Genomic DNA, 26445 nt, shown 5'->3' with positions numbered 1-26445 from the left:
TAAATAAACAGGCACATATTTTAATCCCATTTTTTTTTTATCAGGTTAAACAAATTGATCATTCTGACAATAAAAGTAATTTTGTGAGAATAAAGTTGTAATATGATGATTGAAGATTGAATTGGACATGAACCTAAAAGGCGTCAGGCATGGTAGTTTGAGTATAGTTTTTATTTCAAGTGTAAAAAGATTGTGCTTTTTGGTTCATTTGATTTAAAAAATAAACTACTCGTAAAGGTATTTTTTTTGGTTCTGAAAGAAACTTACTGGAAATGCTTAAAAATAATAATTACTGTAGATGTAATCCTCAGTCTCATGTATTTAAAGAGTTAAAAACATGTGCGTTTTGGCTCCTTCCTAGTTAATTTTATTTGATTTAAAAATGAAACTAATCATAATAATTGGCCATCTGAAATAAATCTAAGCCCTTCAAAATCCGAGTTAGAAGAAAGCTTCAGTGTATTTTCATTTGAACAGCGTGAGCGTGGTGGCTTTTGGCCAGGAGATGGCGGCATAGAGATTACTTTCTTCCAAATTCAACACTTTAGAGCCCACACGTCATCTCAATGTTTGGATATGAAAGAAACCATGTGATTGTGTGTGTTTAGAGTAAGGGTTTTGCCTCAGTGTTATGTAACACAACACAAACTATTAAAGTCCTTGTAAAATACTAGAGTATAAATTCAGTTTGGAGCTGATGATTTCAGAAAGCATATGGGGGCATACAGTATAGTGGAATGGTACGTTGTTATACGTGAGTGGATAGATTGTTTATTAAAGTGAAAAAGAGGAGCTAAATTTGGTGAACAACGCTTAAGCTTGACTTGGAAACTTTTTATTTCTATGTACTTACACCCACATTAAACCTGCGAGTCTTTTGATTCCAGACCTAGCATGTCAATTCAATACGATACAGTATATTCTATTGCATTTTCTTTCTATCCCTGCTCTGTTTTTGCATGGTGTGCTGAATTTGTACTTTTTTTTCCCCCTTGCAGCAGTCACATCCAAGGGGAAAAGGATGCAGGTCAAGATCTCACACAGTCAAGCAAGTACTTGCATTAATCAACTAATAATAATAATAATGGTCGCCTGACTGAAGGTCAAGGTTGGTCCTGCAAAAATGACAACAGTCAACAAGTCTTTGCTGTTTGTGAAAGTGTGGGAAAAAAGGAACAGCCCTCCTTTCTCAGGATACCCCATTGTGTAACGCTGATGAGCTCTCACACACACCCACACCCACAGCTCATGGGAACCGGTCGGCAGAAAAGGTCACTCAGAAGAACAATGCTAACATGCTCCCTGGTTACTGTGGCAGAACAAGACATTTTCTTTAACATTTTTTTCAAATTACATTTATTTTGAGCAGAAATGCAGCAACTTTAAGGCAACTTTAATGTATTGCATTAAAAAGTCAGAGAAAACATGACAAACAGCATAAATTTACAGAAAATCATTAAGTGTCATACAAAATGCGACTATAATAACAGAGGACGCACTCAAACTGGATCACAGGTTCTGTCCTCTAGTTGATGTAGAATCATGGACCTCAGTGTGATGTACCTGCACAAGTGTGAAAACACATACTGTAAGTCGCACAGGGGGAAACTGCGGTTAGCTACAAGTATTGTTGAATGGGGTTACAAAGCAGATATGCCACTCATATGACTTTTTATCATTCTCTGTTGTTAAAGCCAACATTGCCTCCATTGACAGGCTGCAGGGTTGTTTTGATTTCATAACGTGTTTAGGAGACAGTGAGGAGGGCTCTGTGTCAAGAGAGACTCTTCACTTACTTTTTAGTCAGTTTGTTTATCTCACGTTCTTCTTCCTCTTTTAGCTTCTCCACAAAGCTGTCCAAAACTGGAATCTCAAATTTGATGTACTGGGCAACCTGGGGGAGGAAACACATAAAAAAATAGATGTTTTTGGTATCAAAATAATGTAATATACAGAAATAAAATCTATTGTAGTATAATTCAAACAAATTCCATGAAAATGCAGGCCCCTACAACAGTACAAAATGATGCTTTGGCAAAAAGAAATACACGAGAGACGATTACAAAGCTTAATCAATGGCAAAATAGGATTAAATAATATAAAATATGTCAAAAATCCATAATTCTAGAGACTAAGAGACCAATTAAAGGCTTAGGAAGTTATTGCATTTTAGAGTGCAAACCAGTAGGTTACAATATTGCACTTTTTGACAACTTTTAAAATTTTATGAGATGGAATTTGGGCGTTTTATTAGCTGTGAGCTATAATCATCACTTCCAACGCTTAGAACAATTTCCGTACATCTACTATACAATAAATATCTTTTAAAGATCATAAAAATGCCCGGAAAAGGGCATCATCCTATGTTTGGTGTAATAATAAAAAGCCAGTGACGTGGACTTAACAGTTGTGTGTGTGTGTGTGTGTGTGTGTGTTTTGCTCATGAGAAACCAATAATATTTTGGATTTACACAATTGTGAGCAGCATTAGTTCTGATTATTTCAACTGTGCGTAGACAAACACCTGATCACACCGGAGGGAGAATGAAACTGCGAAGAATTTCACAAGCAGTCGATTTGATTGCATAACCAGACTCAGCTTTGTTTCATTTCTTATGAATGAAATCAAACATAAAGTTAAGAATTTTCGTGTCAGTGATGTAGTTCCCTCCGTGCAATAACAACACAGCAGCAAAGCTATTGTCGGGAAGCAGGATATCTTTCCTCAGCTCGCTAAATTTAACCTGATTTTATTCCAGGCCATTGTGTGCCTGTGCTCATTTCAAAGGGGTCACTCGTGGGCAACAAGATGAAAACGTGATGAAAAGGAGGCTCTGACTTACATCGTAGGTGACCTCCTCTCCTAGGTCGGCCTCCATGATGAAGAGCTTAGAGATCTTCTCACAAGGCCCGTGAAGCACACGAGTCACCAGCGGGTATTCCCCATCTCTCAAGTGGTTCCTCTCTAAAAGCAGCAATAAAATCATAAAATCAGTAATACCCAAATTCGTCTACTAACCACTAAAAATCAGTATTTTTCTTTTTACATGCATCACGAACAGTACAAGGAAAACCACATATTCACATGCAAAAAAAAAAACATATTCAAATTATAACCTACCGCCAGACTCGTGAACCATATATAGAACAAACTCCTCTGATTTATTTTCCACCTTAAAAGACACAAATATTACAAATATTTGAATCCTTAATTTTATGTACAGTATTAAAGTGTCATGAATACTGTAGAACTTTTACAGAAATGCCACATGACGTGTAACCCATGGTCGCCTCAAGCGGTGTCCTGACAAGATTCTCTAGAAAAACCAGTGCTGCCTCCTGGAATGACTCAAATCATGAGTTCATTATTTTGAAGTTATGTAAGTACAGCATGATGTTTGTCCTCAGCATGTGCTCTGAGCTGGAGTCCCAGTGGGAAGCTAATGTGCAAAAATACAAATACAGTACATGACGACATTGTAATTGTCACTACTAGTAATTAAAGCAAAAAGGGGTGCACTACTTGGCTACAACCAGCTTAATTCAGTGTCAACTCACTCGCTGTCTAAATAGGCGCAACAAAACGTCAGCTATGGGAATTGGAATGCTTGAATGAAATGCTTGGAATAGCATGTACGTGCAAAGTGGAAAGAAACACGCTCTCTTAGCCACAAGGTCATTTAAGTATATTGCACAACACGGGCCGCACGGTGCCTAGTGTTTAGCATGTTGGCCACACAACAATCAGGAGATCCGGGTTCATCAGTTGGGACATCTCGGTGTTGAGTTTGCATGTTCTCCCTATGTGTGCGTGGGTTCTCTCCAGGTACTCCAACTTCCTCCCACATTCCAAAAATATGCATGCTAGGTTAAATGGAGACTTTAAATTGCCCATAGGTGCCCTTACTATATGGTAGTAAGGTGCCCATAATATACTGTATGTGCCCTCCGATTGGCTGGCAACCAGTCCAGGGTGTACACTCTCGCCCGAAGACTGGGATAGGCTCCAGCATACCCACAACCCCAGTTAGATGGATTGCACAACACATAGCAACAGAACCATGTTGTCATAGCAGCAAGGAGCAAGCTACTCAGTCAGCATTAATACTTCTGATGAGTTCATTGTAAACAACATGCATGAGTTTCACACCAACAGCTGAGCGGCGCAACCAACATTTTAAAGCACATGGTAGATAAAGCTGCTGGATGTTGATCACTCATAACACTTCAAATGCAGCTACTGCCAACTTGCGCAATTAATAAAATCAGGAGGTTGCCCACAGCCACAGATTTTAATGCCAATGCTTTTGATGTGGCGTTAATTTTAGCACGCAGCAGTTATCTGCTTTTGTAGTACACATCCGGCGACTAAAGCAGTTAATTGAATAGATAACTTCAACATTTACAGTATCTAGTTTCCAATTTGTAAATATATGTCGACTCTAGGGTCACCCCAAGTCAGCTGGGATAAGCTCCAGCATACGCCTGTGACCCAAGTGAGGACGAGCGGCATAGAGGATGGATGGATGGATGGATGAATGGATGGATGGATGTCGACTCCGGGGTGTCACAAGATCTCACGTGACGATATTTCTCCTTTCAAGAAAAGCTGTCTCAGGAGAACAGGGCAGCCAGTAGGCTATCAGACTGTGAACTATTGCCTCGCTCATATGAATGATAATCCACGCAACAAGGAAGTGCAGGATTGGAACCGCACATTAAGTGCTCTACGCTCACAAACACCTTGCAGTCCAACGTACCTCGGTGTTCCCAGCGTCACTCCACTCGTCACTCAGCGGGTGCATTTTTTTCATCGGATTTCAACAGCTGTGGCGGTGACATGTCCACGCAGAAGCTGTAGTCATTCTACATTTGATGAAACTTACTTAAATTTGATCAAATGTTAAGTCATATGCAGCTCAAAATATGACTTCTATCAAAACATGTGACGCTAGCGTCTTTTTCGGGATACTTCCTACAACTTCCTGGTTCGGCACTCTAAGCATCTTGGGAAATGTAGTTCTTTTTTTTTTTTTTAAAGCATGACCATTATACAGTAAATATTCTACTGCAATGCAATATGCAGTGTATTTTACATGTGTCTTTACATAACTACACAGCAATGTAAATGATTAGTTGTAGCTACAGCTGCCATTATTATTTTAACTTCTATTTTTTTGTTTTTGTTTCAATTTGTGGAAAAATGTTCAACAGTTAGGTCATGTATGCAGTTATAAAGCATTTAACAATGTACTTACATTGTTTTGTGACTCAGTTTAATAAAAACATGTGTTTGTCCACTTTTATATTTTGTCATCGTAGTTTTCTTAAAAGTAATGTTAAAATATCGTCTCGTTTTGTGAACCCAGTATTGTGCCATTGTCTCGTCTCGTGAGCTGAGTGTATCGTGACACCCGTAGTTAAAAACAAAACCCAAAAATCAACACCATCAGAATATTATGTAAGTAAACAATCCCTGTTATTAGTTTTACAAATGAATGCTATTTTTATAGGCACGTTATAAGGAGATGTGAAGAATGCTTTCAACTTCAAATGAAACATCAGTACAGTAGATGTTTGCCTTACCCTAAACTTTTGTAGCAGCATGTTCAGTACTTGTACCGTCGTCATGGCGCTGTTTACTCGCACGTTGGTGACAGAGCCAAAGGCCGGAGTGAACACAGATGTCTGTGGGGGGTGTGTGTGAAACAAATCCATTACTGAAAATGTCCAAGAGAAGACCACAGACGATCAATAACATTTTGTTGTCATCATTTCTGGACGGAGGTGCTTTGAACATTGTGTACTGGAAGTCCAGACCAGAAGGGAAGTCACACACACACACACACACACACACATTACAGCCAAAGAGGATCTGATGAAGTGTTCCTAGTCAGACTCATTTGGTCAAATCAGCACATGGTCGGCTATTGTTAAACTTGAACACTGCAAGTACAGGAACATCCGCCCAGGAAATATCTTCACATCTTCCCTGCTGCACCTGCACCCATGCACTGTATGTGTGTGTGCGTGTCATGGACGTGTTACAATACACATGAATGTGTGCACACTTCCGTGTACCTTGTGGTTGTAGAAGTGCCCGTTGATGGAAAACCTGTGTGTGCGTAAACGTTGCAGGTCTCTAGCGGTGTTTGTCCTTGACCTCCTTTGGACTTGCATGAAAGACGCATCACTTCTGGTCCTCAGCAGCTGAGGAGACTCCTCTTCCTCGTGTCCCTCCAAATCCCCACCTAAATAATAAAAAGAAACATCAACACCCTCTTTAACTGCTGCAGCTGTCACTTTCACAATAACCAGACAAGCCTTTTGGTAGATAATTTAACATAAACAATCTGTTATCTCAGAAACCGAGCATGAATGGAGGACTTTAAAGGCCCCTGTTATGCAAAATTGACTTATAAACTACAAATGATTACAAAATACTGATGTTCAAACAGTAGGGTGTCTCGCTAGAGCCTGTTATGAGCACCAAACGTAAGAAATAGCTATCATCTCCCTCACTATATATATATATATATAAATGTTCTTACTTATTTTCTAATCATGAAGCATGTGCTTTAGAGGTGTACGATGCACAAAATAAAGCTGGACCAGATGAAACCTTTAAATACCCTCAGTCTGGTTACATGTGGTGATCTGATTTGTATCTCGTGATCAGATTATCTCTGCACGTGGGCCGCTAGTTCCTGCTGGAAATGCTGACTGAAGCAGGCTGCAATCTGGTCTTGAATGTATAATCTGCAGTCAAAAGGTGTGTGTGTGTGTGCGTGCGGGTGGGTGGGTGGTCCCCGCATTGCATGGTCTGCGTTTGTACACACTGACAATATGTGTGTATGCCAAGGATTTGTGTGTGTGCGTTTGTATATACACTTATATACAGTATGTAGGAGGAACTGCATGTGATCGGTTTACTCACCAGCAGGTACACTTTCTCTGCCCAGTGAATTATTGTTTGCCTCTGATGAGTGCTGCTTTGCAATTATACACTTGCTGTTCCTGTAGATACACACATTCAAACACATACATGGAAAAATTGTGTTAGTATGTTTCATACCATTTGTCGTAGTGATATATGCATCCATATATATATGTGTTATAGATTAGACAGCACTGTTAGGAGCTAATCATCGTATAGCTTAGGTGAAAGACAGTAAGTAATTTCAATCAAACGTTTTCCTATTGGTTGTTTTACCCTACCCTATAATGAATTTACGATGATGTAAAGAAATACAATTACGTCAATGCATCGGGATGCTAAAAGAGCCACAACACTGACATTAAGTTTTGGCATTGAAAATAAGTTGTAGAAAAAGAAAGAAGTACTGGCAGAAAGAAAAAAAAAATCAAATACAGATTTCCCCTTCATGTCCACCTTTTTTCAATGACGGTGCTCGTATTTGTTCAGCATAATTGTTGTGAATGCCAGCTTCCTGGCTTTCACATTAATGTAGCCTAGTGGTAATATTGAAGCAATATTGCAATAATACAGTGTTACCTTGGTAATTTGATGGTTAATGTGAATCCCTGCTAAGCTCCAGTGTGGCAATTCGCCCATCTACAGTCTAAACATTATTTACAACAAACATTATTTTATTATCCTTTGGTTGGTGTGAAACTCCATATTTGTATATGAGAAAGGTTCTGTGACATTATTTGGTGTAAATAATAACTCCAAAGTGATGATTTAGTATAGTGTACTTTCTAGCTTATCATGTTCCGCATATTGTTATCACACTGCATCATCAATTGGGAATGGTGGATAGCGCGGAAGTGGGTGGGGCTAGTGACGCGGGGGACAACGGAGAATCATATACATACACCTATACAGTCGTCCCTCACCACATTGCGGTTCAATTATCGATCCCTCGCTATATCACAGTTTTTCAGAAATTAATTAATAAATGATCGCTGTTTCCTGGTAGACCATTATAGTCTATTATTAGTCAAAAAATATTAAAATACATGTGATATGTAGTATTCTGGTCACTAGGCGGCAGTCATGACACAAAACATTGATGAGACATGACCTTACATTACATTACCTTCATACTGCATGAAGTCAGCCATGGCATGTCCGACATGATAAGAGTGAAAAATGTTTCTCCTCCCATTCAGTGTGGAAGTGGTACGTTTTTGGCTTCTAAGAAATAAATTCAAGGCTAACGGGTTAGCTCACTAGCTTGTTCGCTCACTCGCTCTCTAGCTAGGCCGTCTCGAGTTCCTACAGCATAAGAGTTACACAGTGTGTTGTAAACAATGAATAATAGGAGTGTAAAGGTGACTTTAGCGATGCTATTTCATGTCTACAGGGCTCTGATAATGTTAAAACCTGTATTTTGAAAGTCATAAAGAGGTTTTATATGCTCTAACTACGAAAATATTCCATTTATTAACATTGAATTCTATATATCCGGAAATCATTTATCACAGTTGGGTCTGGAACCAATTAACCGCTTTCCACAAGGGTTGACTGTACATAGAATGGCTGTACGGGTCGCATATTAATTTTCTTTCTTGTTTTTACCTTCAACTTGATGGCAGTGTTTCGGCATATAGGGGAGGGGCTAGGAGTACGTGAACGCACATTAAGGTCTGTGTTTTATTTGTCAATGGAATATTATCTAGTGCCAATGCTTCTTTTATGTCAATACATCTTTTTCTACAATGCCAAATTAAATGTAATTTCAATGGAAAAACTTTATGGCAGTATTCGGCCAGAAAATACTTTTAAATTACAAAATGTACTGAAAGCTAAAAACTGTATTTATACTTAGATACAAAGCAGTACAGGTACAGGACATTGGAGTTTATTGTGTGTTTTTTCCTGTTACGTTTTGTGAATACAGTTTTACATTTACGAAAAAGGGCTATGAGTAACTATTCACACAGGTCAACAAATAGGTCAAATGTGTGTTACATTAACATCATGTATTACCATGCTAGATGTATTAAGTGCTAAATGACACAACGCAGTGTGGGGATGCCTGACGCACAATGAGGTGAAGTGTTGTTGTTTGTAGTCTGTTGATAAATGTACAGTCTGGAGATGAGTTGGGCTGTCGTACCGTTTGGCACGCAGCCTTTCGTTGTCATCGTACATTTGAAGTCTGATTGGCCGATGCAGACCCCAGTGGATGTTCAGTAAACCCTCCAGGATGAGCTCCCCCTCCTCCTGCATGCACACACACACACACACACACACACACACACACACACACACACACACGTTGCTCAGAGAGGAAATCCTGCAGGCTCCCAGCCACAAAGGCTCAAAGTCAGGTGTACGTGCAGGAACGTTCACTCCAGGGTGAAGCTTCTCATTTTGGAGAAAATGCATCAGACCGAACACACCCTTTGTATCCAGTCCAAGGGTGAAGTCATGTCTGTGAAGCGCTGAGCGCCACGGAGACGTGGCTGCTTCAGATCACGTCGGCACAGGGTCAAAAGATTTGATTTGACTGAAGCAAAATTGTACATTTAGCTGAAAATGCTTAATTTAGGCAAAAAATACTTACAATTTGCTTTAAAATGCATATCTTTCGAATTAATAGTAGTCCGTATACAACCACAAAACAGCATTATTTAATAGTCGACATATATTTTTTAAAAACCGTGATAGAGTGAAGCTGCAAAATTTGACGTGGGATGTGACGAGGGACGACTGTATGTTTGTTAGGAGACTACTTCCTGGTTCAGGGAGAGTGACAGTAGGGACGGGGGGGAGGAAAGTCTTCTGTCGTGACTCAAAATAGCGAAAAAAAGAAAATAGATTACTTTTAATTTGCACCGATTTGTAATGGGTTCTTCCTGAGCCATGTACCATCCCTCCACAAAGTTTCATGTAAATCAGCTCTGTACTTTTTGTGTAATGCTGCTTATCTACTGCTGTAATTTTCTGCAATTTTTGACATATTTTTATCAATTTACCCAGAACATTTTCAACAAGCAGCTGGCAAAAACACACTTCTTTCAAATGTTCAGTTCAAACCTCCAATTATACATGACAAAACTCATTTATAAACTCTGACAGACCAGGCAGCCCTTACAGGAGGAGGAACACAAGTTGTACAAGCAGCTCCTGTCGTGTTTACATGCTGTTAAAAGTGCGTGAATAATCAGGAGCGTGTCCACTTGTAATGACTGCGTTGCTTGAAATTGTCAAGGGTGGCTTTCTGTGTGTGTGTGTGTCAGGTAAGGCAAGTCACTCCCATGCCTTCATTGTTTCTGTAATATAAACACTAAATGAGGCCAAGTCTGCTAACACAACGCTCCAGGGTTTCCGGAACAGGCATGAACACACCCTCTCTTTCGGTCACTCTCTCACACACAAACACACACGCACACACAAAACACATACTCAAAGATGTGAGTAAGGTCAGCAGAGTTATATTTAGCGGCCACGCCTAATCGCTGTTGCCGGCTGCCTGTATAAAGCTGCCATGCAAGCTGTTGACCTCAGATAGTCAAGACTGAGTCCACCACACATCACTCTGCTTGATAGCACAACTACAAGAGCATCAACAAAGGTGAGCAAGCTCCTTCTTTTTATTCCAACTATATTACATACTTTTAAAGAGAGCAGCAGTAAAATAAAGGGATCACGTGCAAAAATGCTTAATTACCCTGTGAGGAATACCTTCTCAAATTCTACTAAAATGACTCCACCATCATAAATTATTTATTGGTAAAATGCACATTATTATTATTTTTTTTTTTATTGTGTTGAGCAACAGTATGTAGATTTTTTTAATGAAAGATTGTAACTTAGCAAACAAACGGAAGGGCAATCAGGACTTCAAATTAAACTAATGGTAAAATAATTCATATAATAACACAATAATTTATATTATTGAATTATATTAAATCATATAAATATTACACTTAAATGTTGAGGATGTGGATTGATATGTGGATTTTATATACAAAAATATTACAGAAATACAATCATAAAGTAATATAATTGTAGCAAAATAATATATATTTAACATTTTTTTTGCTAAATAGTAATTATATTAAAATGAATACAAAATGTAAAAAAAATATGCAAATCTATCTTTAGTAATAACTCTATCTTTTATTTTTTTAATATTTTTTTAAGTCTTTTTTACGAATATGTGGTATTTTATCAACATGACCCTAAATCTCATATGTTAAAACTGTTTCAATTGCTTATTGATTATTAATAAGGAATTCCGTTATTTTTCCTTTCCCAGAATGAAACACAAGCGTCTGCTACTCTCGCTGCCTCTCCTGCCCACCATCATTGAGACACTCGAGGACTCTCCTCTGCATCCTGCAGCCTGCCAGCCCTCCCACACCTCCCAGTCATTGGAGGACTACATGACCAGCATCGGAGCGCTTGCTTGTCCCGTGGGGGGCCTGAGCCCAGGCCCCTTAAGACACCAGAGGTCCCCCAAGCTGAGACAGTTGTCCAAGGCCCAAATGAAACACTCTGTTTCAACCTCACTTTCTCGCGGGTCACCACGCACCCACAGGACTTGCAGACCTTCTGGTTTGGGTGGGAGCACCTCAGAGGACTGTTCCTTTAGGAGCAGCAGACAACAAGACTGCAGGGGTAAAGACCCCGTGGACTGGCTCTTTGGGCAGATAAGGACTTGAAGGAGTGGACATTTTGAAGGTGCACGTCATGTCAATGATGGATGCACAGGGAGTGAACGAGTATTTATTTGTACGTACTGTGGATGCAGTCTCACATGTCTACACTGTTTTTAAATATGTATACGCTACAGGTTCTATTAAAATACTGAAATGATAATGAAGATGAAGCTGTTTTTCTTTCGCTTCAACTCTAACACTTATTGAGTCCACAAATGACCAATAACTAAGATTGGGTATCGTTTAGATATTATCCGATACCGGTGCCAAATTGGTACTTTTGCTCAAAGGGTAAAAAAAGAAAACATACAAAATTTTGTCCAAAAACAATATATTTTTATTTTGAGTAAATTTTGTGACATGCCATTTGAGGCCTGATAGTGATTTCAATACAGTACTTCAATAATAAACTAGAAATGTGCAATTTCGGGAGAAATTGCGTGTGAATGCTGGCGATGCTGACACCGACTGCAATGCTGCACTCGCCGTCGAATCCAAATCCGAACCCCGACGAGCCAACGCCGGACTGAAATGCTGTAGTTGGCATGTTACCATGTTAACACCTAGCATGATAGCGTCAAGGTAAGATAATATCTGAGGAAAATGCCTACACTGCTAACATGCTAATGATAACATACTATCATTGGTAACATGCAAACGGTTAGCATGCTAGCAGCTAACAAAAAACCACTGTCTATATACGTTTATACATTTGAAAATAGCAAAAAAATTAAATATGCTAATTTTACCATGCTAATATTGCTACCAGGCTAGCCGTTAGCTGATGAAATTAACAAAAATGCTAACATGCTAATTTTAGCATGCTAATAATGTTAACATGCTAGGTTTTACCATGCGAACAACTAGCATAATAGCACTTACTCTTTATGCAAGTTTCCACATATGAAAATTGATTAAATGCTAACATGTTAACATTAGCATATTAGCAATGCTAACGTGTTAACTGTTAACACGTTTTCAGAAAAAAGGTTTTAGATAGCTCCACTTTCCCAAATGAGCTGGATGTTTTGATGTATCAATGATAAAAATCCTGAAATTGGACAGATGGTAGAACATAATAATCCATGTAACTACTGAAAAAACTAGTGCCATGTAGTCATTTTTAATGTCTGTATGTTATTAAATGTAATTAATTAGGCCATAATTAAGATTGATAACAAATTGGTTTCCTTAGAGCAAGATGGTCCTGGGTTTCCGATTAAAATAAGTGTTTGTCAAGTCAGTTGCCGTTCCCTCAAGCAAAATTGATTTGGACAGTATTTTTTTTATTTTCTAACAAGACACAGAGCCAGAAGAAAATCATAACAGAGGAATGAAGATGGGAATCTTGACTATCGTAGAAGATGACGTTGCCACCATTCAGTCATGCCCAACAGTAAGGTTCTTTGATGTTGTACTAGAGGAACAGATTGTTCTCGATGTGACGTAAGTGATCTTCCAACCGCTATCCTTTTTGGTTTAATTTATGTTGTCAACATGGACTACCCAAAAGAACTGAAATACACTTTTGAAGCCGTTCAAAAAGTGTTCATGTATTCAGCAAGAGTCCAGTCTTTCAAAAACACATTGTTTACGTGTTAATACTGCAATTGCTGCACAGATTTTTGTATTTTTTTTGTTTAATTATCAATGTGTTTTTTCGCGTTATTGCACATGTTCATTGTCAGTTTATGATGGAGGCCCAAAATGAAATGAAAAAATACATCTTTAAATTATTCATTAAATGTCATAAATTAATTCAATCTATAAATACATCTTTAATTAATTCATTAAATGTGTGATTAAATTAAATAGCAGGACATTTAATGTAAAAACATATAATTATTTCAATATTTCATCATTTCAACATTGAATTAATTCACTAATTATTTCACTATTTAATTATTTAGCGGACCTGTGTGTGCACTTGATTTTACCCATCAGAGTCTGTCGGCAGTTCCTAACACCTGATCGGTTACGCGGTACATTCAGTCGAAACAGGTGGATTTCATGTGGATCGATGCAGAGCCGGTGACTGTATTCGGATACGCTGGGGCCCGCCCCACGATTTCAGATCTGCATTAAACTGACTTAAACAACCATAGGAAACCAAACCCACACCTGAAACATCATTAATCTCACTTTACCTTTTGCTCGTTTTTGATTTGATTACCTCTCGTTACATGAGCAGATGCAGCGAGCGAACATGAAGTTACCTGGGCGCATGTTCTGCTTTTTCTTTGGCTGTTTTGTAGAAGATCTGTGTCATCCCTTGTTCTCAAAGTAAAGGGTTTTGTTGTTTTTATGTTGTTCTACTAACAGTGGTTAAATGTAAAGCAAATGCGTTACCGTCGATTAGCACATACACAGGTGCTATAAAATAAGCAGATTGGCTGGGACAAACACCATAACTAGCAGAAGTCGCAGGAAAAAAGTGCAGGCAGGTTCATTCTTCCTTTTGGGTGCATTTTTACCTCCCATGGTGAGTTTTACATTAGACCTAGCTGTGCCTCCTAGCTTTTCGTTGTTATTTTGCTATTTGTATTTTTGTGCTGACACCGAACATGAAAACACCAAGTTTATCCCTTTTAAAATAACAAAAAAGCTAACATACTAACTGTTGCATGCTAATAATGCTAACATGCCAGCTGTTACCATACTAACACCTAGTATAATAGCACTTACCGGTACTCATTATGGAAGTTTACACATGAAAATGGCTAAAAAGCTAACATGAGCATATTAGGTTCTAACATTCTAAAATTAGCATACTGGTATGCTAACGGTTAGCATGTTAACATTGAAGATGAAAACACTAACTATATAAGTTTATGTGTTTCCAAATAGCAAAAATGCTAACATGCTAATGTTAGCATGCTAACAATGCTAACACGTTAATAGCTAGCATGCTAACACCTAACCTGGAAACAGAAAATGTCTATGTATGTTTTTATATTTGAAAAAACAGAAAAGCTAACATGCTAACACCTAGCATGCTCGTGTTGCTCAAGTTTGTGATTTTTAAAGCAAACATCTTTATGGTTTTATCAAATATCTGTTGACATGCCATAGTTATTTCATATGATATAATGCAACAGTATTCTCAATTTTTTTTAATCATCCAACATTATAATGCTGACTCCCTCAAAAATTCACTTTTTTTTCCAGTGTAACCCTAGTCATTTGTAAAATATAAATATTCTGATGAAAATGAAGGCAAATATCAAAATTAAATAGTAAATCATTCTAATGCATCCGAGAAATATGGCATAACGATGATAATGATGTCAGTGTCATAAAATGTTCTATACTCATCAGTCTTCACATACAATAGGAAAAATTAAAGGGCTTTAGAATTTAAAAAATTCCAAAATGTATATATTTAGTATAGCATTTGTAAACATTATTTGTCAGTAGTGTTTACCAAATGGCAGTTGGTATTTGCTGTTATGTTTGAGTTCTTATAACCTACAGCAATGCTGCCATCTACTGGTTGTAGCGTAGCTGTGCTTCAACAGATGTTTTTTTTAAGTACCTAATAGAGCCACCAGAGGGTGACAAACTCACAGAAATTGATAGAAAGTCCGAACACAGCGAACAAATTTGAGGCAGCATCCTGCTTTAAAATTCTCAGGTATTTTTCGACAATCTGAAATACTATTAGTAACAAAACATACAATCACTCAATTAATGAAAATATAAAAACAATAAGTGAGTAAAGTAATCGGTGTCATCATTAATCTCATCATTAAGAACTTTACAGTTACACTCGTAGAAAAAACATGTAAGGGCTTGTTCTTGATCTTGGTGTTCTTAAAGTGTCTGGGATTATTTGCAGAAACAACAAAGCATCACAGCACCTGATACAACCTGACTAACAGATCACCTGACTGCACCCAGTGAACGTGATCATGACCTCACCTTAAAAAAAACTACAACATTATTATTCACCAGCTCCCCTGACCTCCTTTCACACAGGACTTGTCTGCTTTAACTCTGCAAACAAAAGCTCAAAGTAGTCCTGTTTGCTCCGAGTGGAACTTGACTCTGACTCTGAACTCTGACAATTTAATACTGAAAGTCACAATTTTGACTACTTTCCTTTCTGTATGATGGCAACAGGGTTAAAATACACTGCATGAAAAACAAGAATCAACATCTAGCACTAGCCAGTCGAAATGAGCCTTCTGTACATGAGGAGGTCACTGCATCACTCTATTCGGCACGGAACCATATTTGGTTACCTTTAATGTTCATGCACATTGTAGTTAAACAATGTGTGTGTGTGTGTGTGTGTGTTTTTTAATGAATTAAGAAAATAACGACCAGCCAATCAGCAAAATAAATAAAAAATGAAACACATGTTGCTGCAAAGCCGAATATAGTAAAAATAATACAATAAAATAATGTCAATAAACCACATGACTGCTGCCATTAAATCAGCAAAAATATATCCATAACAACAAAAATACTAATATAACTAATCACTTCAATACAGCTGTATTTAAATTAAAGTAACCCATCATTCACCTTCAATAATACAATGTTAATTTTGTATCACAGTACTAACAGTACAACAGAACTTTTAAAACGTAATACTATAATATTAGAATTTATATGTTTTGACTTAATTGGAATTACGAATTGTTAATACACATGAATTCAAATTAACTTTTCTTTTTTTATTCCTCTAAAAGAGGGGTCTCAAACTCGCGGCCCGCGGGCCATTTGCAGCCCACCAAATCGTATCTTGTGGCCCGCGACTGGACATGAAAGAGTAGTGTAACTGCAGCCCGCAACATCCGGGCAAGCTGAGTGTTACTTACATACTTACAAGGGCAAGTAAACACCAACACTGAACTAACAGTGGTGTTATCACATGGATATAGTGTGAATTGTATCGTATCGTGAGGTACCCCGAGATTCCCAGACCTACGCTCAATACTTGATGCGGCCCAGCCTCACCCAGACTCTACCTCCAGTGGCCCCTAGTGAAATTGAGTTTGAGACCCCTGCTCTAAAAGGAATACACCAGATTTTAGGAGATCGCAAACAAAGGAGATGTTTTTTGAGGCTGCGAGCTCATCAATAACTAGCTAACGTAAGCGCGTAGCTGACGTAAAAGCAATGTGTTCATTCTGCATTTATCATCTATCTTTATTGCCTCTGATGTGTCCTATTCATTACATCAATAAGCTCACTGTGTTCCTCAGAAAGAGACAAATGCACACATTGCATACTTTTCTGTACAGTATGATCTATATATAAGTACAGTATAAGTTATAATTATGGCTGCTTAGTGGTTAGCATGTTGGTCACGCAGTCAGGAGATTGGGAAGACCTGGGTTCGAATCTCCGCTTGGGCATCTCTGTGTGGAGTCTCCCGGTGCGTGCATGGGTTTCCTCCCACATGCCAAAAATATGCATTTTAGACTCTACATTGGCCGTAAGTGTGAATGTTTGTTTGTCCCTATGTGCCCTGCGATTGGCTGGCGACCAGTCCAGGGTGTACCCTGCCTCTTGCCCAAAGTCAGCTGGGATTGGCTCCAGCATACCCCCGCAATCCAACTGAGGATAGGCAGCATAGAAAATGGATGCTACAATTACAAATATTCTTATATACTTTGTAGCTTTGTGAATTGTTAAATAAATGAAGGTATACACACAATAATAATGCCTGACAAGGTGCATTAAACTGCTGTACTAGTACAAGTAAATATAAAGTAAATATACTGTAACTTTAGTTAATGTACAGTACTTTCACATTTTGCAGTCCCTGTGAGGGTCGCCATCAGTCGGAATGTGTGGGACTTTCCCAGAATGAGACAATATCCTAAGTCTGACCGATGGGGGGGACAAATATGAGGGACACATCATGACCACTGTTGCCTGCCCACACACACACACACACACATACAGTATACAGTCTGAGTCCACTCAGCAACCTGCTGGTGAACACAAGGGGAAACTCCTGGCCATAAATACCACAGAACCAATTATCAAACAAATAACCATACTCTTGCAAACAATTTTACAGACCCAACAGCAAAAGGTTAAGTTGGCGAGCGGTGGTTTATGCGTACGACTGCATATCTGAGAGGCCCACTCATTTATTCCATATTAACTTGAGTGAAATGGGGATTTGTTTTGATGCTTTTTTGTGGTTTGCCAGCAGCTGATCTCCGTATTGGACAGGCCCATTTTAATCCCCCTTTGTCTGTCTGAGAACAACAGCACTGCTCTCACTGGTTTCATTTTCCTTATAATGCAGCACTGCTCCAACTCATGCAGCAAAGGATAAACAGATTCCCAAAACTATTTTCCTGTTTGACGCCAGGCTTACCTCACTAACTCGCTTACCTCACGAGTCCTCAGCTGGAAGTTCTTCCCTTCATGGTAGCAGTTGTAGGTCCGAAGCAGCGACAGGATGTCCGACCTGACAAAGAGCAAGAGGATTAGCTCGCCCCCAATGCTATTCAGTGCAATCAGTCTTGCCATCACTATTGTGTACAGTCGTCCCTCGTTTATCGCGGTTAATTGGTTCCAGACCAGACAGAGAAAACCAAGGTTGTGATTTTTGGGGACACAACCCTCACTGACGTCAACAGTTCCTTAGGCCCCCTTTCGTCTTATTGCCGCCCCTGCGCAAAAAAACAGCAATCGACAGCTCTTTTAATCTTGACAACCAAATCAGTTCAGTGATTAAAGCAAGTTTCTTTCAGCTCAGGACTCTTGCTAAGGTGAAGCCATACCTCCCCATAAAGCAATTTGAAAGGGTCTTACAGGGTCTGTGAATTTCTCTTGGAGATCAATAGAGTATCTATCTATCTATCTATCTATCTATCTATCTATCTATCTATCTATCTATCTATCTATCTATCTATCGATCGTAACTCCCTTTTCTTTGGCCTTGCTCGGTCTTCCGTTCAAAGATTTCAACTGGTCCAAAATGCAGCTGCTCGCCTGCTCATGAGGATTAAACGCTATGAACACATTACCCCTGTGCTTGCTTCACTCCACTGGCTACCTGTTACTTTTAGAATTCATTTTAAGATTTTATTGCTTGTTTTTTAATGCCTAAATGGCTTAGAGCCCCCTCTTATTTATGCGATTTGCTGACTTTGCACACTCCCACCAGAACACTGAGGTCTTGTAACCAGTCTGTTTTAGATTGTCCCAGGACTAGACTAAAAACAAGAGGTGACAGAGCTTTTCTAGTTGCAGGCCCTAAATTATGGAACTCTCTCCCCTTGCAAATCAAATCTGCTCCTTCTGTGGAGTGTTTTAAAGCTGCACTAAAATTCGAAATACATGTTTTAACATTATTAGAGCCATGTAGACATGAAATAACACCCCAAAAGTCCCTTTTACACTCCTATTATTCTTTGTTTACATCAAATTGCGCAGGCTACGGGAACACTGCATGGACATAACAGACGGCCACCGCTAGATTAGTTAGCAAGCTAACTAGTTAGCCTCTCCAATTGACTTATTCTAAACTTAAGAAAGTGTTTTAAACACAGTGGGGAAGAAGGACAAAGAAGCCAAAAACTTACCACTGCGACACGGAATGAGCCATGTCAGACACGGCATGTCGATCTCAGCCATGGCATGTCGGCTCGGCTCTGCTGGCTCGGTAGCCAGTCTCCATGCAGTGTGGAAGGTAATGTAATCTAACATCATGTCTCGTAACATTACTGATGCCTCGTGACCACAATACTACATGTAACTAGTCTTTCAATATTTTTCTTACCTAATAATAGGCCATAGTCAACCACGAAACACTGATAATTTAATGAATTATTTTTTGAAAAACCGCAATATAGTGAGGTAGCGATAATCCCACCGCGATATACCGAGGGGTGACTGTACACATGCAAGTATGAGGACTCACTTAGGTATCAGTTTGTCAGCACTCAGCTTCACGTAGGTTTGATGCTCACCCATTCCGTCAGGACTTCAGCTGTAGCACAAAAAAAAGGAATACATAAGATTAAGAGTCGCAATTGCTATATTTTTTCATCAGTTGCAGGTCTTGGCCTTTTTGTCACCAGTCGAATAATATAAAATATAATGTAAATATAATATAGAAATATATTTTAAAAAATAGTCAAATAAAATCCTACAAAAAATAAGTTTCTTTTTGACGCGCATTATTTCCAGGCTTTCGAGAGCCACATAAAATTAATAAAATAACATTAAGATCAGTGAAAAAAATCAATTAAAAAAAATGACAGAAACATTGTATAATCCATGAATAAATGGCAGGATATATATTAATCAGGAACTTATTAAATAATGATAAATGAATAAAATACAGTATATTGCATGATATTGTTGAAAGTGGCGTGTTTTTCATTGCATGGCAACATGCAAATAGGTCCAAGTGTACAGAAGTGGCATATGGCAGATAATAGCTGCTGCGCTCTAGTAAGAGCAAGAGACAGGCAGTTAGGATAAATCACATGATCTTGCTGACACAGAGCCAACAATCCGAGAGGCAACATGCTGCGACAATCATTGGCAAAGCCTAAACACCGCTTTCCTTACCAGCCAGGCATTGACACTCCTTTAGAAAACATCTGTTTGAGAGATTTTGCAGTTAATAAGTAAGCAAAATGGGATCACAAAGTGATTAAAAAAAAAATGTGGCCCATAACATGTACGCACAATTGCACTGATCAAGAAACAAATATGTTACAAACGTGTGAAAAGTACAATAAGCTGGTTGCATCAGTGTCACCTTTTTAATGACGTCATTCAGCCTCTCTCCAGTTATCACCTGCTTCTACGTAACTCTCGTTGCGATTTACAAACACGCTTGACTTTAGCATGTAGATGCCCACTGAGCTGACCTCTCATAAGATATGCTAATACTGTATCTAGTGTGATTTCATGCACTATGATGGTCTAAACTTCAACTTTGTGTTTTTCCGGAAAAAACTCCAAATTGTACATTTTTGGGACAATCCACTTTGGAGGTTCCGCTGTATTTTTGGAGTCATTGTCATGGTGAGAAATGTCAGCTTTCTAGCAGACATTTGACGATTTTGATGCTTCACCGTGGTTATGGTGTTTCTCTGGTGATGCACTGTGCGTCACACATACATTGGAGCTGTGAAAAGCTCAATGGTGGTTTTAACAGACCACAACACATTTTCCTACATGCTGTTAGGAGACTAAAGTGTTTATTCTGCTAAATTTAGCTGGGCCAGGTACGAATAGATTTGTTTCTATTTCAATTGACGTGGCTATGTTGCACAGCAATGATGTTCAAGCTCTCTGCAGCATCCGAAGAGGGAAAGTGCTTCAGGGAATTTCCGGGTGCGGAAAGCCCGGCTCTGAGTGTGCGGGGGAGGAGCAAAAGGGTATAAAGAGCAGCGTTGGGCTCCGGAGCTCAGTGTCAAGGCTTAGTCAGTATTCAACCATGAAGTTCAATTCTCAGTCCCTTTTCCAGCTCATCTTGCTGGCAGCTTGTTGTGTACTGAACACAGGTGAGACCATAACCTGCTTGTGTGTTTACACTGCGTACTGCTGTTTACATTTGTCTGTGCATGTGTGACTTAATCTGCGTTGCACGGCACTCAGTGAACTCGTAATCTCGTTATTGTGTTTGTGCAGACAGCACGTTTGTTCCGGGAAGATGTTTATGTCCTGAGACGCAAGCGGCCCTCCGGGGAAAACTGAAGGAGCTCAACGTGTATCCCAAGAGCCCTACCTGCGACAAGGTCACTGTTATGTGAGTATTTGCACACACTCACACACATATTCACACCTTCAGTGGTCTAACATTTGCACTTGTATGTGTTTTGCAGAGTGACACTGAAGAGTAACAATGAGCCTGTCTGTCTGAGTCCAGATGCGCCGATGGGGAAACAACTGATACGATGCTGGACTAGGTAAGATGACATACACTTTAGTCCAAAATGATGCAATTTTGCTTGTTGAATTTGTATCTTTTAGCTGGAAATGGCTAAATAGATTGTGTTAAGGGATATTATTCAACTAATATCTTTATTTTTGAAAGTTCTGTGTCCAACATGATCCATTAGATTAGAATGTGCAAGGAATCTTTGGTTGGTTTTGTTGGAGTAGTTGACAAACCTTTTGTTTTATGCATATTTGGAAAGCAGGTGGTCCGCATTTATAATTTTTTATTGCTTAAGTTGTCTGCAAAAGGTATAAAATTATTTTAAAAAATCTAGATAACATAAGTCACCAGGATCATAGAACAATGCAAAAGAAATGCCTTTATTAGCCCCACAAGTTGAGTTAAAATCAGCGGTATTCATTAACTTATTATTTACCTATTAAACACAGCTCCTTGCAGCAACTTTCTTGTGTCATTTCCAGCTGGAAGATACCCATTCAACAACTACAAATTGACTTTTACTCAAAATTTGGCTAGGGAATGATTCACTTTGGGCTTAATTCTATATATAAACACAACTACACCTTAATGCATATGCACGTAAGGACATTTGGTGTCCTGAAAACAGCTTTTGTAAGCCTACACTCAAGTCAACCCCCCAATTAATCCTCCAATTTAGGTTAGAAATGAATGTTGACCTCCATACATAATAACACTATACATTGCTCATACTGCATGAGGGCAAAGGTCAGAGATGGTTTGCCTTATTAAGTTGCAAAAAGTGACAATGGAGTAGATAAACAACATACTGCATTTTAATCACTATGAACACAGTGGTAGTCATTACATCTTGTATTAGAACACATGCTTTAGGCGTAGGTGCACTTTAGGTTTAAAAAAAAACACAATAGGAGGACATTTTGCCATTGATTTGCATAGACAAGCTATTGGTGTGTTTTTTCTAGGGCTAACTCTCTGGGTCGTAACGTGAAACTGTGTCTGAGGAGGAGGAGGAGAAGACGTCAGCGCCAGCACTCTCGACACCGCGGGAGAGCCTCACTTAAACATCAGTAGTGAAACATCCAGAAAAAAAAGCTATGGACCTGGAGAGGAGTGTTTTACTTTTGGACTTCAAGATCAGGATCATTCATAAAGAAGAGGACGACACTGTGTCATTTTACATAAAGTGTCACATTTCTCACATTCTGCTGTTTGGGCTTAAAATAATGTTGTCTTTTTTTATTTTAGCAGCAGAAGGCTTTATTTATCTGTGCATATGATGTTCAACAAAGCCCTGGAGGCAACATGTTAACTATTCTAGCTTGAAAACATCATTATGTGTGTAGGTGTCTGTGTGCACATGAAACACTACTAGTTATTTATTTTTGTATTATTTTTTTTATCATTCTGCTTTAGACTAGTTTTTTTTTAAATAAACAACTTTAACAATGTCTTTGAGTGTCATTTATTGACTCTGAGATGTGTTTGCTTTAAATCTGAAGGATGACAAGGGAGTAATTCTTCCTCAGCAGGAAGCAAGAGGTCACATGACCTCAGCTTTTGTTAATAAACCACAGGATGTGAGTCACTGGAAGGGCAACATCTCAAAGTGGCTTATCTACCATTGAGGGTCGAAAGTTCCCCATGGCATGACACCTTGTTGGGTTTCCGAAGCATGTTCTTAGATCATATTACACCATGTTTTTATCTGTTACTACACATTCAGGTGACTCGGTGTTGAGCAATGAAAGTGAGTTGTTTGTGACGGCTATTAACTTGCCAACTTACATTCTTATACGGCCACACGCTTAATCATTTTGCACTGATTTTCATAAAGTAAAGTGAAGCACTAAAGCTCGTGCTGTAACCTGCCTTATTTTCCATGTGGAAACTGATTGTTGTGATATGTAGACTGTTGCGAAACTGTCATCAGTCATTGCCAAGAGCACATAATGGTAGTGAAAGGAAAGTGAAAGTCGGCTGGTCAACGTCTTTTTGTCACGGCTGTAGCGGTATATTAGGGGACTTTTGGCATGTAGATGAAGAACGACAACAGTCAGATCTTTATCAGTGACAAATGTATAGCAGCTACTGTAGGCCGCAAAGCCTCAAAAGTCATGCTATTTGAGGATTAACCAAATTTTACAGAAAAATATAATGCAATGCCATCTTGATTCACGCTAACCTCTGATCTAATTTCTAAATGATGACAATTCGTTATTTTATTTGACTTAATGAGCCGCATCACAAACAAATGCTACCGTTTTACTCAAGGACTCATGCTGCACTGTCGTTAGCATGATGGCCGTCACTCTCCCCATCCTCCAGCGAGCCTCGCCGGCCAGGGCGAGTTGGCTCCATTGCCCTGATTCTCCATGATACATGTGTGACATACTGTACGGATAATATAGGTTTAATGAGGATGTGGTAGAATTTGTAATTCTTTGGCTTGTTTTGTTTGTTTTTTGTTAAGAGTACGCACTAGCGACAGCAGAGAGTGTGTGATGTTTGATGACAACTACATTAGCAGAAATAGAACTTACTGGGACATAAGTACTGTAAGTGCCGTCTCAATTCAATATGACTAATACAAGTAATTAGTTATGAATTACATAGATTAATTCATTTTACCAAGCAAATGCTAAGGAACGTACATTTATTATACGCAACACAACAAGTGATAGCCTAAATAGAGAAAATTTAATGATGACAATAGGCCTGGTGTCGGGCGAAAGGGTCACAGTCCTGGACAGTCATTACAATATTGCTAAAGTCAACAATGTGACTGCACACCAGCTGGTTTTAAATGTAAGTGATGGGACTCACTTCCCTTACACAAGCAGTAATCTTCCTCTGCCACTGCATTATATTGTTTTCCTTTTAATATTAACAGACATTAACTTCCTTTTTTTCTCTTTTATGGCAGCTAAGAATGCTATAAAGCTCAATACATTAACTCCGCATGCACGGGTCGTCAGTAACTTCCACTGTTCACTTGCCTGCATGCTGCCAGAAGTCCATCACTTCATCATTTGTTGTTAGTGTTACTACAGAGTTCTTATTTTTACACATGTATGTCAGTTAAGGATGTGAAAATGTTACTTTGTCTTTAGAGTTAGCAAAGCTTTTGTGCTGGCAGCAGTTTGACCTTGGTACGGATTAATTCCTTCATTAATTTCTATTATTTTCTGACAGCAAAATTTAAAAGTTGATCGGTGTGCATTGTGTTCATTAAGCATTTAAATTTATTGTATTTACATAAATTGATTCATTAATTAAATTTGGGGTATTTGCTGAAAAATGTATTTTACTGCTTTTAGATGGCACTGTGACAATTCAATTAAATGACAGAGATATATCTTGATAGAACTATAATTTGGAATACCGACGCTTTTCATTTAATTGTGACAACTGGATAAAAAGCAACTGGAGGTTATAATGCATAACTAATATATTCATGTAAAAATTTACAGTACATGTTTAACATTTATGAAGTCATAGCACTAAAAGCCAAACCATCATTCAGGCTTGATGGTACAATACTGCCATCTAGTGTTTACAGTTGTAAGTACCTAAAAACAAATAATAAGCACTTTGTCTACAGGGCAGTGTGACCCCACGCTGATCACATGGATCATAATCTTTCCTGGCTATGACACTAGAAAAATGGGTCAACGTATTACACTGCTTTACTCTGGCTGATTGATTAGTTTGTTTTGCCCAGAATATCACAAACATCAGTATTATCTGAAAGCATTTGAATTCCATTGCCATTCTGATCTATCCTTGGACATGGAAGTCATATTACATACATTGCATACATAAATACATATTACACAATGGGTATGGTGCAGCACTGTATATGAAAGCTGTAGGCCAGCCTTATAAGAATACCGTATTGTTACTTTGGTAACGTAAAACAAAGAAAAATTACAAGCTGAATACACAAGAATGTTGCTCTGTTTTAGTGCTGTCCTCATTCTTCTCATACTGTAACTGTAATTACACACAGAACTCCTCAACAATGCACTAATCATCAACCTAAAAACGAGTATATCTCAGTTAAATACAGTAAATAAAGTATGTGCATTATGTAATGGTCAGTCTGTCTCTCATGCATATTTACACATTTTTAATGGAACTGCAGTCTGTCACCATTATTATGAATAATTCAGGTAGAAGGGGGCAGCCGGTAGAGGGAGGTTGGCGAGAAGAAAAGGTGCATAAATTCTCTTTTGTGTTCCTGTGTGGACAAAGAAGCATCGCGAGAACTGTACCCAATTATCACACCTTCACTAGCAAGCAACGGAGCCCAAACATCGTTATCGTCATTCATCCCCGTGAGTAAAAATACACAGGAGAGCTCCACAGAACGCGAGGTAAAACAAATCACACAATAATTTGGCACAATCACATCTTAAACAAATAATAAACAAGGGGGAATGTGAGGGCGAACCCGCCACCTTCTATTAATAATGCACCTAACTTCTCAACACCTCTTGTTAAGTAAACATTATGTACTTTATCGCAGAAATTAATCTACAATTAATCTACAGGTCCATTTGGTATAACATATAAAGAAACATTTTCGTATCAGCTTCTTACCATAGCAGTAAAGATCTTCCGTGTGGAGTATCCTGCTTATCTTTGACCAGTCCTCTTCTTTTTGCCCCCCTTGGCGGTGTGCTATGAGAGCTGGGACTAACAAACTGACAGCAAAATGCACCAATAAGATGTCGCGTTAGTGAGCTTCAGCCAATCATCAGGCGGTGTAGGCGGGGCTTGTTGTATTAGCGTTGCTGCTTCTTAATCAAGATCTTTCTGGGGGGTTTTGCATCTCATTAGTGGCAACATGTACTGTATTGCCTTTGCAATCAAACAATTTAATCTGAAGCTTTATTTTCACGAGCAAGCTCGTTTTTACGTGCTATATGCCT

The 26445-nt window shown here is 38.7% G+C and overlaps 2 protein-coding genes across 2 annotated transcripts; one reads left to right on the top strand and one right to left on the bottom strand.

The window, feature by feature from the left end:
- Positions 1-189: 189 nt before the first annotated feature.
- rassf4a (Ras association domain family member 4a) lies at positions 190-26203 on the bottom strand. The gene is made up of 11 exons (XM_054799193.1): positions 26114-26203; positions 19532-19600; positions 17998-18073; positions 9087-9193; positions 6938-7017; positions 6082-6251; positions 5587-5688; positions 3122-3173; positions 2844-2965; positions 1797-1894; positions 190-1563 (listed from the first exon to the last, which is right to left on the bottom strand). The coding sequence occupies exons 2-11, from the start codon at positions 19582-19584 to the stop codon at positions 1500-1502; spliced, it is 924 nt and encodes a 307-aa protein (XP_054655168.1). The 5' UTR covers positions 19585-19600; positions 26114-26203; the 3' UTR covers positions 190-1499.
- Positions 21026-22936, top strand: LOC129194175 (C-X-C motif chemokine 11-like). The gene is made up of 4 exons (XM_054799194.1): positions 21026-21131; positions 21259-21376; positions 21453-21536; positions 22474-22936. The coding sequence occupies exons 1-4, from the start codon at positions 21065-21067 to the stop codon at positions 22580-22582; spliced, it is 378 nt and encodes a 125-aa protein (XP_054655169.1). The 5' UTR covers positions 21026-21064; the 3' UTR covers positions 22583-22936.
- Positions 26204-26445: the final 242 nt, after the last annotated feature.

The sequence above is a fragment of the Dunckerocampus dactyliophorus genome, chromosome 14, assembly GCF_027744805.1.
Source record: "Dunckerocampus dactyliophorus isolate RoL2022-P2 chromosome 14, RoL_Ddac_1.1, whole genome shotgun sequence".
Taxonomy (NCBI): domain Eukaryota; kingdom Metazoa; phylum Chordata; class Actinopteri; order Syngnathiformes; family Syngnathidae; genus Dunckerocampus; species Dunckerocampus dactyliophorus.
This window is presented reverse-complemented; position numbering and strand designations above follow the sequence as displayed.

Bases quoted from the DNA above. Each gene is read 5' to 3' on its own strand.
- rassf4a (XM_054799193.1), bottom strand. From the start codon at position 19,584: ATGGGTGAGCATCAAACCTACGTGAAGCTGAGTGCTGACAAACTGATA. The intron at 5,689-6,081 runs GTACACGGAAGT...CACCCCCCACAG, and splicing joins GGCACTTCTACAACCACAAG to ACATCTGTGTTCACTCCGGC. The intron at 3,174-5,586 runs GTAAGGCAAACA...GTGTCTTTTAAG, and splicing joins TGCTGCTACAAAAGTTTAGG to GTGGAAAATAAATCAGAGGA.
- LOC129194175 (XM_054799194.1), top strand. From the start codon at position 21,065: ATGAAGTTCAATTCTCAGTCCCTTTTCCAGCTCATCTTGCTGGCAGCT. The intron at 21,132-21,258 runs GTGAGACCATAA...GTGTTTGTGCAG, and splicing joins TTGTTGTGTACTGAACACAG to ACAGCACGTTTGTTCCGGGA. The intron at 21,537-22,473 runs GTAAGATGACAT...TGTTTTTTCTAG, and splicing joins CTGATACGATGCTGGACTAG to GGCTAACTCTCTGGGTCGTA.